This window comes from Necator americanus, chromosome II, assembly GCF_031761385.1.
Source record: "Necator americanus strain Aroian chromosome II, whole genome shotgun sequence".
In the NCBI taxonomy this organism is placed as follows: domain Eukaryota; kingdom Metazoa; phylum Nematoda; class Chromadorea; order Rhabditida; family Ancylostomatidae; genus Necator; species Necator americanus.
In genome coordinates this window covers 8,552,346-8,567,891 of record NC_087372.1, presented here as the reverse complement: position 1 = coordinate 8,567,891, position 15,546 = coordinate 8,552,346, and the positions used below count along the sequence as shown (strand labels likewise).

At 35.7% G+C, this 15,546-nt stretch overlaps 1 protein-coding gene across 2 annotated transcripts; it reads right to left on the bottom strand.

The window, feature by feature from the left end:
* Window positions 1-1,660: 1,660 nt before the first annotated feature.
* On the bottom strand, window positions 1,661-8,705 carry RB195_017179 (uncharacterized protein; the record flags this gene model as incomplete). 2 transcript variants are annotated; one of them, XM_064184064.1, is made up of 13 exons in its annotated part: window positions 1,661-1,722; window positions 1,812-1,904; window positions 4,133-4,217; window positions 4,824-4,976; window positions 5,097-5,193; window positions 5,255-5,358; window positions 6,053-6,176; window positions 6,273-6,426; window positions 6,510-6,635; window positions 6,962-7,077; window positions 7,610-7,799; window positions 8,337-8,448; window positions 8,559-8,705. In XM_064184064.1, 13 exons carry the CDS (start codon window positions 8,703-8,705, stop codon window positions 1,661-1,663), a joined length of 1,563 nt encoding a protein of 520 aa, XP_064039945.1. The 2 variants fall into 2 exon arrangements, with proteins under 2 accessions (XP_064039945.1, XP_064039946.1); XM_064184065.1 differs by having other exon boundaries at window positions 8,559-8,678.
* Between the last annotated feature and the right edge of the window lie 6,841 nt (window positions 8,706-15,546).

Below are 15,546 nucleotides of genomic sequence, written 5' to 3'. Positions count from 1 at the left end.
TTTTCAGATTACAAGATGATATCAAGGAGAGCAGTCGTGTCCACACAGGATCTACATGTGTTTATGTGTTACAAATGAATGTAATACCAAATGATACCGTATCAAAACACTTTGTTCCCATGCATTGAATTAGCAAAATGCCTGCAAATTTGGTTTTTGAAAAAACCTCTACCACATTTTGTAGCACCAAAAAAACTAATTAAAAATTAAAACAAAAATTTAAAAAAACTGACAAAGTTTTATTCGTATAAAAATTTAGCACAACTGTAATGTTTGTCTTTTAAAACTCTTTGCTATAAATTTTGTTTTTCTTACAATGAAAAAGGGTAGTTTTCCAATATTTCAGAACTATTATTCCTAATTGGAACTGCTTGCAAGTGCTGTTGTCCTTACCATGTGAAGGTGAATCTTCAGTGAACATGAAAGCCTTCGGATATGGTCAAAAATATTACTTGCATTTACATACTGTATTCCCTAAGGGTTGTTCTTGATAGCTCTCTAAAGTTTTGTGGATCCGCGTGAGGTTGATGCTAAGTGCATTGCTTGAGTCCGCGAGAAAAATCCTTATTTCTGTTATGTACAAGGCCATAAACTGGCTATTTTGCCCTATGCTGAGAATTTCTACGATAAAGGATAAAAACGATAAAGTTTCTGGCGTTAATCAATCCGCTTGGGATGCGCTCCCACGTCCACTTCAATTCAGAATCGCTTGAGGTTTACGAACGTGCAACTGGCCTTTACAATGACTTGCGGTGGCTAGCCGATGTGTCAAGTCAGTGCTTTTATCCTCCCAGACAAGTATGGTACCAATTTATCGACACCAGGGGGATGAAAGGCTTGGTGAGCACTAGGGCGGATTCGAACCTCCGATCAATCGTGCAGGAAGCGGAACCTCCAACCGTTACACTACACCCGCCCCTTCTACGATAATCTCAATACATAGTTAGATTCATAAAGTTACACTGAGAATTTCGTTGCTGCTCGTTTTCCATGTATGACGATTAACCGATTGACGACAGCGCTCCTTTTTCCGTTCTTCTGGTACCATTCTACTTTTACTTTTAGTTATATTTGAGCAGAAAATAATAATAATAGATAACAAACTCGTTGAGTACAAAACATTTTTTCAAATGTGGAAGTCATGAAAGTAACCTTTGAAAAGCGTGCGATTCATCGGTGAGCCGCATCATCCCAGGGGATCAAGAAAAAAGCGACGTTCATCGTTGACTCGTGCTGTTGTCAAACGGTTAAGAACGTTTATCGGCACAAATAACTGCAAATATTCCTGAATGGAAAGAGGAAAGGGAAGAGGTAGCAATTCTTGTCCTCGTTTCCTGAGGACGCTAGGCTTAGTAGCAGTATTTTCTTGTGGATGGAAATATTTCTTGTGGAGTTGAGTTCATTGCGTAGTATGCGGTTTGAACGGTCATTAAATCTGCGAACCCATCATGGATAATATTTCAAACACAAGTTTTTTTCCACTAACCGTTGAAAATGGAAAACAGAGCAATAAAAAAAACCTTAGATCGGCTTATAATAAATTAATTTATTAAAGACTCAATGAATGGCATAAGCAAATGCGGGAACAAAAAATAATTGTACAGAAAGTCAAAAATCAGAGAAGAATTTTCGATGATCTGTCGGGACGGACGATGGCTTTTCAATCGTATTTGTTATCATCAACCAGCATGAACAATTTTTGCCAGAATACGGTGAATTTATCTGAAAAGAACATGTGGGAAAAAATGTAGCAGGTGGTGTATATTCGAGAAAAAATTATAATTTAAAAAATTATAATTCTAAAAACTTACACATAAGTCGATTGAAACATTGTGGCATTTTTCCAAACCAAATGAAAACAACGTAGATCGGCACAGCAGAGAAGAGAACAGCAAAGCCAATGGCTGAAAATTTCGTATCCATAGAAATTATTTTAGTTTCTTTAGTAGTAGTCTTCTTATCTACAGTCAGATATAATATTCTACAGTATCAAAAGCCTTTCATGTCGGAATGGTCCCAGTAGAGTACGCGGGTATACGATTTTAAATATTTCACCTATGTGGCCGCACCGAAAACGATAATGAGTCCTTTTAAAAAGGTAAAAGCTCATAAAAACCATGATTCCATGCAAATTTGAGGATTTCTTCCTGACTACGTGGTGAACAGGGAACGATGTGCAGTCGGTAAGAAGTCAGACTGTCATTGAACGAGCGATGGTTCGGAACCGCCTCGGTGCCAACTAAGCCTTTCAGCAACTAGGGGTCGATGAATAGGCACCAAACTTGTCCGGCAGAATAAAAACACTGACAAGAGGGATGAGATGGGAGCTGCAAGTCATTGTGTAGGAAATACACTTCCATAAAACCTAATGATTCCGAATTGCACTTAAACGCGTTGGCGCATCCGAAGCGAATTGGCACGTCAGTGGTGACCTTGTCCTTATGAATATTAGACATTTCAACAAAAGTCTAATATAAGTTCTAATCTCATTTAAGTTTTCATTAATTTATTTTCCAGAGCAGAAAAGTAAATTGAAGAAGAGCAAAGCGAAAAGATCCATTTATCATAAATGTGGATTCTCCGGGAACCATGAAAAATTTCAGCAGATCACAACTTTCCAATCAAATAAAACATTTATAAAATGAGCTCAACTTCTTCTTTGGTTTTTAATGTCTATACTGGTCTAGATGTAGGCACAGTCGAAAATAGACTGAAGACTTAAAAAGGAGTTTAAGTGTGAAAATAAAACCAACAAAAGAAGGGAAAAGAAAAATTTCTAATGGAAAACAAAAGCGACAAGACAGTGAAAAAAAAACAAAAAAAAATCTCCTAGAAATTGGTCATCGGAATGATTGAGGGGCAAATTTTTTAGGATTTTTGCATGTTCAATGTCGTTTTTGAATCTCTGTGTATTGTTGTCTCTTTGCATTTTTGCATGCGTTCAAAGGTGAAAGAAATCTCTTTGTTTTTTCTTTCTTTTTACTTATAAAATATATGTAGTTAATGAAATACTATTCTAGAAAAGATAGGCGAGAATTTTTCCTGAGGAACTCCGAAGGGATATAAAAAGGATAAGGATAAAGTCACTGGCGTATCAATCCACTTGGGATGCGCCAACGCGTTTTTATTGGAATTCGTAATCGTTGAGGTTTTGGAACACGTGTTGGCCTATACAATGACTTCTGGCACCAATTTATCGACCCTGGAGGGATCGATAGGCTTTGTTTGCACTAGGGCGGTTTCAAACCCTCAACCGTGTGGCTACAACGGACCTCAACCGACCACACCCGCCCCGAAGGGATATGCTGCTCATTAAAGTCCCTTCGCACGAAATTTCCCTGCCTTCGACTTTTTCCTGCACGAATTCTCCGGTTTTGCCACCATTCAAATCTGGCGTTTCAATGGTTATTCACGCCCCATCGTGTTCGCACACGGTTATTTCAGAGCTTCAATGTGTTGGCTGATGTGTTAACGACCTGGTTCGGTCTGATTCAGAAGCACACGTCCACCAGACGGGACGGAGCTCCACGTAAGAATATCTGATCTACCTTTGGGTTACTTACTGTTCGTTTACCGTCGCCTTTAATTCGATAGTTGTCGTTGTTGAAAATTCACACTTATTGTTATTAATGGCGTAATAAACAAAAAAAAAAGCAACACACAGGGCATCGAAATTTTTCTTATGCTCATCCCAGAAGTGATAAAGGATAAAGGATAGAGTGTACGGGCGTTGATTAATCCTCGCTTACACGTTCGACTCCAACTCAGACTTCACTTCAGGTTAACGAAATTGCATTAGCCCAGAAATGACTTGTGGAGGCTAGCCGATGTGTCAAGTCAGTGTTTTTATCCTCTCAGACAAGTCTGATGCCAATTTATCGGCCTCGAAGTGATGAAGGACCTTATTGGCAGCGGGACGGATTCGAACCTCCGATCGATTGGGCAGCCACAAAGGAACCTCTTTCTGACTACGCTACACACGTTCCGAGAAGTGATAATTTGCAAAGAAACACTTCTCGTACATATCATTTCCAAACACTTTTTACGGTTTCATACAGAGCCAACTACAGCTAGTTAATAAAATAAATAAATAAATAAATAAATAAAAATAAATAATCCAACAAAAGCTTACCTGTATCGATTGGAGAGCCAAAAATAGGAAGAATAACTAGAGCAGTGCAACCAATCACAAATATAATAGGAAAAATGATATTGACCTGTAAACACTTCGAATTTTTTTGGGACCAAAAATTCGTTGAACCATCATTTTCATTTATTTTTATTTTTAAGCAGATTTTTTATGTTTAAGCAAAAATATATCCTAGTATTAAATTTTTTGGTTTACATTACATTTAAAAAAAACAACCTGAAGGAAAAAATGTGTGGAAAAGGTAGAATCTGACTGAAAGCAATAACAAAGTAATCTGTATTGCACGAAAAAGAGAATCCTAATATCCTTAAATCTGTAAAAAAAAACTCTATTTTGTGGGATTTTTTGGAAATTTGAGAGGAAACGCCTTCCCTTATAATTCCACGACGATTAAAATGTTCAGTTGTGGAGGAGAAACGGAAAAAAAGTAACTGTGGCAGAAAGAGGACAAAAAATCCTAATTTTGGCTCTTTTCAAAACCTCTACACCTCCTTCAGCGTTAACGCTTTATCATTCATCAATTTTAGCTGTCTATCCGAGTCATATTCTAGATCGTACGAGATTTATCGGAGGCGGAATCGAGTCAATCACAACGGGGATTCGCCACGCCCCTTTTTAAGTTAATTCGCAGCGCATAAGAATCCGAAGAGGAAACACATGTACTATGACTAACCTTCACAGGTCGAGGAGCATCAGGATACATACATCGAAGCCGGAATAAAGCTATGGTGACCACGGTAATTGCAAGCCATGCAGTTACTTGACTAGCTGTGATGAGTACGTAGAGATTACTGGATAGGAACAGGTAGCCAATCGAGACCATGCACTAAATGGCTGGAGATTATGAAAAGTAGATTTTAGTGGTGATATTTGCAGCCAAAGAATCAAAAAATCATCATATTTTCCCTGTTTTGCTTAGAAAAATAAAAATAAACGTGAAACGCACCGTAAAAATTACTGCCGGAATTGGTGTCCTTAGTTTTTTGTTGATCATAGTTAACAGAACTGGCATATGCCCTTCACGAGCGCCACAGTAAAACAACCTAAAAAGGGGGCTACCATTTTCTCTCTGAAGGAGGATTTTCCGCAAAAAGTTGCACTTACCTGGAACTCGTCATAATGACACCATTTGCTGAGCCGACAGTTGAGATCGCAACACACAACGGCATTATGAATGCGAATTTACCGTAAACTTTCTCGGCAAATAACTGAAACGAAACTAATCCTAGGAGAGGTCGTAGGAAAAAATCTGCGGCAGCAGGCCGCAATTATTTCCTGCCATTTTCTTTACGTATATATATATATATATATATATATATTTCATTGCTTCTTTTTGTTATGTTTTTTTTATTATTTTTACCATTGATTTTGTATTATTATTATTTTGATGTGTTATTTTTAGAATTCACCTCTAGAATTTTTCTCAGAATAAGAGAGTGACCAAAAAAGAGGTTTCATGAGAAGGAAGAAAGGAAATTAAGGTTGTCTTTTCCATAAAATTAAGAAGTAAATTTAGAAATATATTCGAATAGTAAACAAAACATTGCTAAATATTGATAACTCTGAGACAAATAGGGATGTTTGCATTTTCAGGAATTTTGAATATGGATGTCAATTTTACGGAAATTTCACTATAATTTTGGAGGAAAATTCTGGATTTAGAGAAGAATAACTCACCGACCTACACGTAATATTTTCAAGACGGGACAGCCCCTCTTAAGGGAACGCTAAGATTTTCAGGGATATTGATTGCCTTTAGATCTATCAAGTAATATTAACCTGATCAATATTTGTCATTATTAATATTACTAATATTATTAATAATATTATTTTCTTTCAAAATCCATGCTATGTTGAAGAATTTTAAAGGAGAATAAATCTTTAAAAAACTATAAAACTTACAACTGCAACAGCAGGACTGATGAGCATCTCATCAGGTGAATTAACAACATATAATGCAATGTTGAATAATGTGTAGATCAAAGTTACAATAACACAAGAGTACATAACAGCAAGCGGGAGATTCCTGAAATTTCACTGATTTCAATCAAGTGCTAAGCCATTCATCTGCGACGGAGTGAAAAGCCCAAGAGCATGGGGCCAGGAAAATCCCAAAAAGCACTTCTTCGGATTGATAAGTTCTTCGGTGATAAAGTTGAGATACGTCCATCCTTGATAGGCGAATAGGCCTGAGTAGAAACCAACGGATGCCTGATAGAAATCCCGAAAATTCCCTTCGAAGATATTCTCGAACGAATCTCTGTATTGTGGGCCACCTAGAACGGATGTTTCTTGATTTTCCCGTTTAGAAATAATTTATTATTTATTATTGATTAGTTATTATTTCAGTGAAACTAACCGAATATCAAAAGAAAAGCTCCTGTGAAGATCACTAATAAAAGTGCGACAATTTTTGCATACGTGAACCAGTCTTGTACGATAGTTGCCAGTTTAACTGACCAACAATTTACAGCACCCAGAATCACTGAAAATCGTCTATTCCAGAGAGGATAATAGAAAAAATAGAAAAAATGCAAAAAGGTAGCCATCCGTACTTATGTCCGCCCAGATGACAGTGGTACGTCTTTTATTAAAGCAACGGTGAGTGACGCGAGCGTGTGAAGGAAAAGGAGCGTGTTGCAGCGATCGCGTCGCGGTCCTCCGCGCCAACATAAGTACGAAGACTGCACAGAGATTTTTCGTGATTAAAGCCGAACCTTTACAGTAAAGATACCATGTTTTTACCATTTTATGTCTTCTTTTATTGAAATAATAGGAAACCAAAGAGAAAACTCTAGAAGAAAAACGTACTTATCATTACTGCTGCTAACAATTCTTTACTTCCAGGTGGTGGATCACAATCTGGATAGAATGGTCGAAGCATGTAGAGTGCAAACGTTAGTCCAACAATAGTGAGGGCGCATGGCCTTAAGTATGGAACAGTTGCTGTAATCCCAAGACCTCAATGTAAACATTTGAACGATTGTAACGGTTTTTATTTTTGTTTTTTTTTTCGAGAAAGAACCTTATAATTATCGATTGGACTGTGGCTGCGTACACCTACCATAAAAAGTTCTGCTCTTTTAAAAATAATTTTAATAGAAACAAATATGATAGAAAAACGTAAGAATATGACAAGAACAATGAAAATAGTAGGAATAAACATCATAAAATAATTTTAATAAAAAAATGGGACTAAAAAAATAAAAAATAAATAGAAAAATCATGGTACGGAAACAGCAACTGTGCTGCAAAGGAAAAGCGATATTGGAACTACGTGTCGTCGTAGAACACTAACGAACAGGACAATTTCTGTAATTGCAGAAAAAAACAGTGAAAGTAGACAGTTATTTCCGTACATCAGCACATTTTCATTCGTGCGTTGCGTGCGAATGCGTTTTGTTGTCCTCAGGGAATTAGAAGAAGTGAATGCAATAATAACTAGATGGAAACCCTCACCTGACAACCATACTTTCAATCCATAACCGCAAAAAACCGATAAATGGACCAAAGGCTTCCATAATATACGCATAATCACCACCCGATTTGGTGATTAGCGTTCCAAGTTCTGCGTAAATATATGCGCCAAGACCGCACCATAATCCACACAGGACCCAGATGATGAGTGAAGCACCAACAGAACCAGCCGCTGCAATATTCTATTCTTATAATATATAATATTATTTCTTATATATAATATAATTTTACATCTTATTTTATTTATATCGACTATTTTTTATTCCTATTACATATTATTTTACATTATACATATATTCTTTTTATTATTAATTACTATTATATTATTATTTACTATTAACTAATAATATAATAGTAGTATTAATTACTACTATATTATTGGTTATTATATTATTATTTGTTATATTATTGCTATTAACTCACTACAGACGTAAAAACGCGTTCCATTACCTCAACGGTTGTGATAAATAAAAAAAAAAGACAAAGACAATAAAACACATCCTAAGTGGATTGATAAACCAGAGACCTTATATCATTCTATCAATTTTTTGTTCACTATTTTTTCCATTTTTTTCATTTAACTATCATTGTACTGTTATTTATTAGAATATTTTTTTTAATATTTCTTATTATACTAATTTTCTTATAGTAAGAACCTCTTACTGCTTAAAAATATACAGACAAAATAAAGAAAAAAAACATCATCGACCTTCTTGGACTCCCGTGGGACTTACAAAAATTCCCGATCCAATAATACAACCAACAATCATTGTGACACTGTTCGTCAACGTGAGCGTTCGCGCCAAACCTTTCCCGGAATCCTGAACAATTCACCGCTATAAATTCGGATTAAGAGTACCCAGCTCTAGTAGGATCCAGAGTAGAAGGCGAATTGAATTCCACTAAAGCGCGGCGGAGCCCCTGTGCTCACCTCTTCATCATCATTTAAAAAAACGTTCTTCTTTTTCCCTTCGGATCCACCGGGAACCATCGGTTTCGTTTCGGCGTTCCGTCCTTTGTCCGTGTCATCCTCGTCACCGGCAGAATCCATATTCTGCGCGTTGACTGCGCTACTCATCTGGAAGAAAAAGTATGGTTAGAGGTTGAAAACACTATGGATATATGGGCTCTCGAAGGATTGAAATGGATCAATACTGATAACGAAAACTGATCAATTGCAAAAAAATTTATATTTAGATCCTAACCCTTTCCATTCTTGTTCCACTTATAGCAGAAAGTTTTTTTTTGTTTTTTTTCACGAAAGCAAAAATTTTATTTTACTTTTATGAAAGTGAGCAAGAGGTAGCAAATCAAGGAATTAATTGCAGTAAATCTTCTTAAGCAGTGCATTATTCATATGTCCACATATCCATTCGAATATTACGGTAACGTTTCGAGCAGAAGAAAAAGAAATGGAAAAAATGAAAAGAAAACCATATTATTTGCTGATATTGCTTTTTTTTCGTTTCCTCCTAAGTTATTATGAAATTTTATGGTAGTTTTGCGTTAAATATTAAAAAAAAGTATATATTAAGTAACTATTGAGTATCATACGCTGAGTGTAGGTATTTGATAAAAATAGAATTCACGGGATAACTGTAGGCGTATGTACAGTAACAGGTGGCGTAAGGTTGAAAATAGAACCTAAAATCATTTCCTGCAGTTTTGTTCAAATTTCAAAATTAGTTCTGATTTAATTTTAAGAAATTTCCAGTCTGAAACTTCTTCTCTTTCTCAGGAAAGAAAAATGCCGGATGTTGGGCGATTTGCAGCAGGAACAGCCAGCATAGAGGTCAAAGCTACGTCGACAGAGGAAAACTTTAAAAAATTTCAAAAGAAAACAACTTTTCATTCGCAAATAGAAATATGTATTGGTAGAGAAGAATTCCATGGATTCTATGGATGTGTGCGCAATCTTTAATAACAAATGGATTCTTTTGGATTTTTCTGCATAGACGAATAATAGATGTCTCGCCTCTAATCGATATGAGGAGCAACGCAGATGTATGGCAGTAGAATTTAATTTTAATTCTGAATTAATCCTGTCAAGTGGAATGCAAATTCGAGGTATCGGGAAAAATGTTTTTGCTCTGTATGCACCAGTAATACTTTCGAGTTTTTTTTTTTTGAAATTTTAACTGAGAAATTTTTATACAAGAAAGAAATTGACCTTTACCGGTAATTTGGTGCCCGATTACTACAAGTCACGCCATTATTTTACGACTTGAAGCACTTACATACAAAAAACGGAAGCAAAGAACGATTAACTGCAATTATTTTTGGGAAACTGGTCTTTGGAAGTACAAAAATACGAAAAAATTGGAGTGAAGTAAAAGTTCGGTTAAGCTTCCGCATAATAAAAATCGGTACAAATAGACAGAAACTCGGAATATGAGGTAAATCCCTACAAAAAAAGCAGAAATAGTTTTCTTCCTTAGTTTCAGAGAAAAAGCATTGGTTTCTAATCAATAACGATGAATGTGGAATTCTGTAGGAATCTGAAATTTTGGAGGAAAAAAAATGAAAATGAAAATGATCCAGAAATTGAAGCGGTGTCGAAGGAACTCTTATGCAGAATCAACAGAGGAATGAACAGTGGAAATGACAATACCAGTAGTTACTGGCGAATGAGGTAGTTAGTTCCTGATTTTATTACCGTAATAGAATTCCTGATAGAAGAAAGTAACATTGTGACGCGAATAACGATAGTATTACTTTTCCTGACATTACTACGGTAGTGTTAAAAGACGGAGTAGATGGGGAAAGTATGAAGAATGAGAGAATGATGAAAAAATCTTATGATTCCTGAATCTGATCGGATTAGTCAGAATCATATGACAAAGGTTCTTCGAACGAATCGATTTCAAATATTCGAACGAAGCATGAACGATCGCTGTAGTGAATTATTCATCATACTCATCTTCGAACCTCCGAGCTAACATTTAAATATCGTCGCCGACTTGGAAAAGGCGATAAAATCGCAATGATCGAAGCCGTAAATCATCAGATTCGACCAAAAAGTGCAAAGGAAAACAACATGTGACGTTTCTATGAAGCTGGATTATTTTTTAATTCAAAGATTTCTTTTGAAAATATCCTTTCTTCTTTTAAATTATTCTAAATTATTTATTACTATTATTATTAATTTAAATTATTAAATATTCTTTTAAATTCTTTAAAAAAGTTTTTCTTGAGCACAAAGTTGTTTTCTACGCGAAATCATTTACTTTATGTGCGAGCCATAGAAGAAAGCTGTTTCTTTATCCAATAGTACGTTCATTTATTCTTTTCAAACATTTAAAATAATTTTCTAAATGGCATTTAAATATATTTAAATGAATATTTACGTATTTTAAATGTACATAAATATATACATTTGGAATATTTTGAAAATTCATCTGAAACGCAAAAGTAATACGAATAGTTACAGAACTATAAAATAGTTCTTATTATCGAGGAATAAATGTACTGAGTTAAACGTGTAAGTAAAAAATTGATTAAAGTAACGTTCCCACAGAACAGAGCACCATTTCTTCTATCCTATTTTTTAACCGCATATTTTTATATCATTTATATTTTTATTTGTTGTATATTCTTTAATTTGCAGTAAGAAAATATTGCGAAAGTATTCTACTTCCTATCTTGAACTTCTTTGTATCTACTGGTGAGTAAAGGATTTATTCTGAAGAGTTAAAAATTAAAAAATAATCGGAAGTGTTTTAAAAAATAATAAAAATAATTTTTGGAAACGTTTGCGTTATTAGTGGTATTCACATTGGATAGAGGGTCAAAAATGTCCCAAAAAATTTAGGTCCGATTTGTTCGCCAACAGTTTTCTTTTTGAAAAAAAAAACAAATTCATTTAAATGAGTTGAATGGGTCACAATGGAGTGGTCCGTGCACAAAGCCGCCAATGAATGACAGAATAATGATCGGTTCGAGGTGATGATCGATTGATCAAAGGAGGGAAATGAGCACCGGGAGGTCATCTTAAGAGAGCGTCACACAACTGTGATGCGGCGTTGAAAACGACACGAAACCATCTGTCACCTCTTGACAACGGAAAAGAAATGATTAGATGTATCAGATGTTATGGAACTGGCCGGGTTTTCTCCGTAAATGTATTAGTTTAGTAGAGATTCACTGATAATTACTGGTTTAAAAAAAAAGTTAAAAAGTTCTTAATTAAGTTTTCATAGCTTTGAAGCTGTACATACCTCGATAATATATGATTCTCATGAGACCCTCATTAAAGGTCATTTTCAAATATACTAATTTCCTCTTATTTTCAAATAATAGGGCTTGCTAAGGAATTTTAATGCTGCTCCCATGCTTAAAAAAATCGAAAATCGTTTTCTCTTAATCACAGAGAAAATTTTTCGAAGCAAAAAAATCATAGTTTCTTTGACATTTGTTCATAACTAGGGACACATGCAAGTCACGTGTCCCATCCTGAACAAAACTACAGTAATCTCGTTCCACAGGGAAATTTTAAGAAAAAGCAACAAAATTGGAATGTTTTTCTGTAGTTTTAGTTCCTTCGAAGCGAAGAGAAATGCCGAAAACCGGCAATCAATGGAAGAATTAGTGCGAAGTGTGTCCGGAGAGTTCTCGAAACTTTCAATTTCTAAAAACATTTCGATTAAAAAAAGTAGAAGAAACGAAATTGAAGCTTATCTGTAAAAAATGTCCGGGATTTTAGGTACCGACACAATTTTTTTCTTTGCTTTTTTTTTCTTCACCAAGAAATCACTTGTTTATTACATCGACAGAGCGTGAAGCGCTGAAATGTTGAGGTGTTCAGGGAAGTCAGGGATGAATACCAGTACGAAAGAATCGGTCTAGTTCTTATAGTGAAATAATTTCTCAAAATTATTTTTAGAAAAAAGTTAAAGTATTAAGAATAGTGAAAAATGTTCTACATCTACAGTCATTTTGTTCATTTTGCTTCCAGTTATTTTTTATTGTAAAAATAGAGAAACGAAGAGAAATGAGAATGAAAAAATAGAAACAGGAAAAAGAAATTAGTATTATCAATAAGTAGAGCGTCGAGAGAAATAGAAGAAGATAATGATAATGGATGGAGAAATACAGTAATATGATAGAATGTAGGGCAATAGGATTAAATGGTCCTGCAACGAATCCCCCGCCCGCTAGTGTAGATCCAATGCAACTGAAAAATCCCAGAGAAAGAGTAGACGAATTCGAATGAGTAAGCGTATTGATGTGTGTATGGAAGTTCCATCGGTGTGTTTAGCGTTTTTTTTTTTTGGTGGAACTTGACGGCAGCGCCATTTGCTTGGGAAAAAAATGTCGGAAAAACTCGTCCGCGTGTGTGTGTGTGTGTTTTATGTTTCAAAAATTCCAGCGTTTCATAACATCCACACAGCGACGCGAGTGCTTTAATGTTTTCGTGTAATTCATCCGAAATAGTTGGTAGCGCTAATGGATACGAATAATGTTCTCCTCTAAATATTGTCATGGCCTTCTCGTCTCGTTCCGAAGCATCCAGAAACGCAGATAAAAAGACAGAGGATAGAGGGAGAAAAAGAGAGGGAAAATATCGCTTTCAAAAGATCACACGATCGTAAGATCAGGAAATTATGTAGATTGCTTTTCGCTTCGACATTACCATAAATGTTAAATGTTCGGGAAGAAAATTATCGTATATCGATGGTAATAAAAAATGGGCAAGGATCCACAGATTATTCACAAAAAAAAGCATCTTAAAAAGAAAAATGTTGTGTATAAAGTGTTTAAGTTTGGAAAACTCTCCGAAAATTCCAGAAATATTCAAGAGAACTGGGGATTAGTCACAAATATGTAGTTCTCTGGTGGTTTTTTCCTCGGTTGGGAGAAACATTGATAAAAATCGCCTAATTCGTCTGACGCTAATGTTGTTCCCAGAGAAAAAAATTAAAAAATAGGTGGAACAAAAAAAAAGAAGATGAAGTTAACAGTGAGAGGATGAGGTTTTCAACGGAAGAAATAAGAGACGGAAAATAAAAAAAATAAAAGCTTAAAATATAAAGATAAGTAGAATAAATATATAGGTGTGAAAATATGTATAAGTAATACATAATACAGTGATATACACGCAAATAATACATAATATATATAAATAAATACGACAATGATAAAATAATAGCAAACACGCAAATAACATACAATATATAATTCATAATAATATATAATGCAACAAAATTAAAAAAAAAATAAAAAAGTAAAAAAAATGAAAACTATCAATAATATATAGACAGTAATAAACATGCAACAAAATACATATAAATAATATATAGTACAATAACATATAATAACGTATAAATACTAAAATATAATATACATATAGAAATTTGAGAAAATTTGGAGGTGACAATTTAACTTTTTTTTCTCTAGCACGTTGCTTTCAGAATTATTTATCGACCCAAGGCGGAGCTACGAAGTGAGTATTTAGCTCTGCATAGCGGTGCACCGGCAGCAAACTTTTTTTTTGCAAAATTTCCCAAAACAAGGATCTTTTTTTCCGGTGAACAGATACAAAGATCAGAATTACAGTACGTATGACCTCACTTATGAACGTATGTGTGAACAGTGTGAAAAGATGACAAATTTTGACATGAAATACGGATGACGAGGAAACGACGAAACGCTGTAACGGAACATATGGCATTAGGAAATCGGGCCGTTTTCGTACTTTCGGTGACTCGGACTCCGTTGAGTGGTGTTGACAGAAGATATTATGAGTTAATGATGTTGAACCAGCACCCTCCTTTCAGGGAGGCAACGGAAAATCCTCTGCGATAGTTTTTGTGGATAATATTGGAGTTAGTGTATAACTGTACTGTATAGTCCGCGCTATTTCTCACCGTGACCTCACTAAAACTACCTTGCAGAATCAACGAACTACCGGTTAGGTACAGTACCATGGAATCACGGACTAAATAAATATCTGAGATAGTCCCATCCTCAAATAGGCAGTAGTTCAAGGAAGCGTGTCAAAAACTGTCAGAAACTGATCATGTAGGAAAATCTCTGGGCAAATATGGAGTTTGGGGTGTAGATTACGAATCTAAACGAGGATCCTCTCAACTCCTCTTAATTACCCTAAAAAAAGGCGTAGGAACGGAGTTTTTTCCTACGAGGTACGTTAGAACGCCCCTTCCCTGTGCACGCTACCACCCATGAACACACTCTTCATTGCTTTTCCATGAATATGCCGCTGAAGAGACCTCATTGATCTTCCACCGCTCGCACATTTACGCGAGCGCAAGAGCGGACTCGCGTACCTTGTAGGAAGAAATGCTATTTCCCACGCCGTTTTTTAGGACGATTAGAAGGAATTAAGCGGGATCACGCTCGAATTCGTCATCTACCCGTGGAACTCTATATTTTCCACGAGGTTTCCACACTATGTCAATTTCGTGATACGCTGCCTTTAACGATGATTTCAGCGAATAACATTAAACTCACGTCAGCATTTCCTACTGTGACCTCACTGAAATTGGCCTAGAAAATCAGCGGACTGAATATGGCGGTGAGCTACAGTACCCCGGGATCATGAATTGCCTAAGATCATGATCTAATAAATGTAGCTGGTGCCCATGTTCGACTTCTTTTAATATCTTGCCTATTAATGGAGAAGGATCAGTACGAATCCTGGCTACAGCTCAAAAGCATCACTCCACGAATCTGAGCTGGTACGGACTTCAGGGGGAATATTCGTATACGGGATCGTAGATCAAGGATAGGGGGGGTGACTCCGCCCATTCTTTCTTAATTAAGTAAAAACGGCCGGAAGATACGGCTTCGAGCGTTCCTGCTCGCTATTTTCTACAACGAGTTCGATTGGAGCGCGCCAGCCGTGTGCACATGCGGCATCTTCCGGGCCGTTTTTTTTACGGTGATTAGGAAGAAATGGA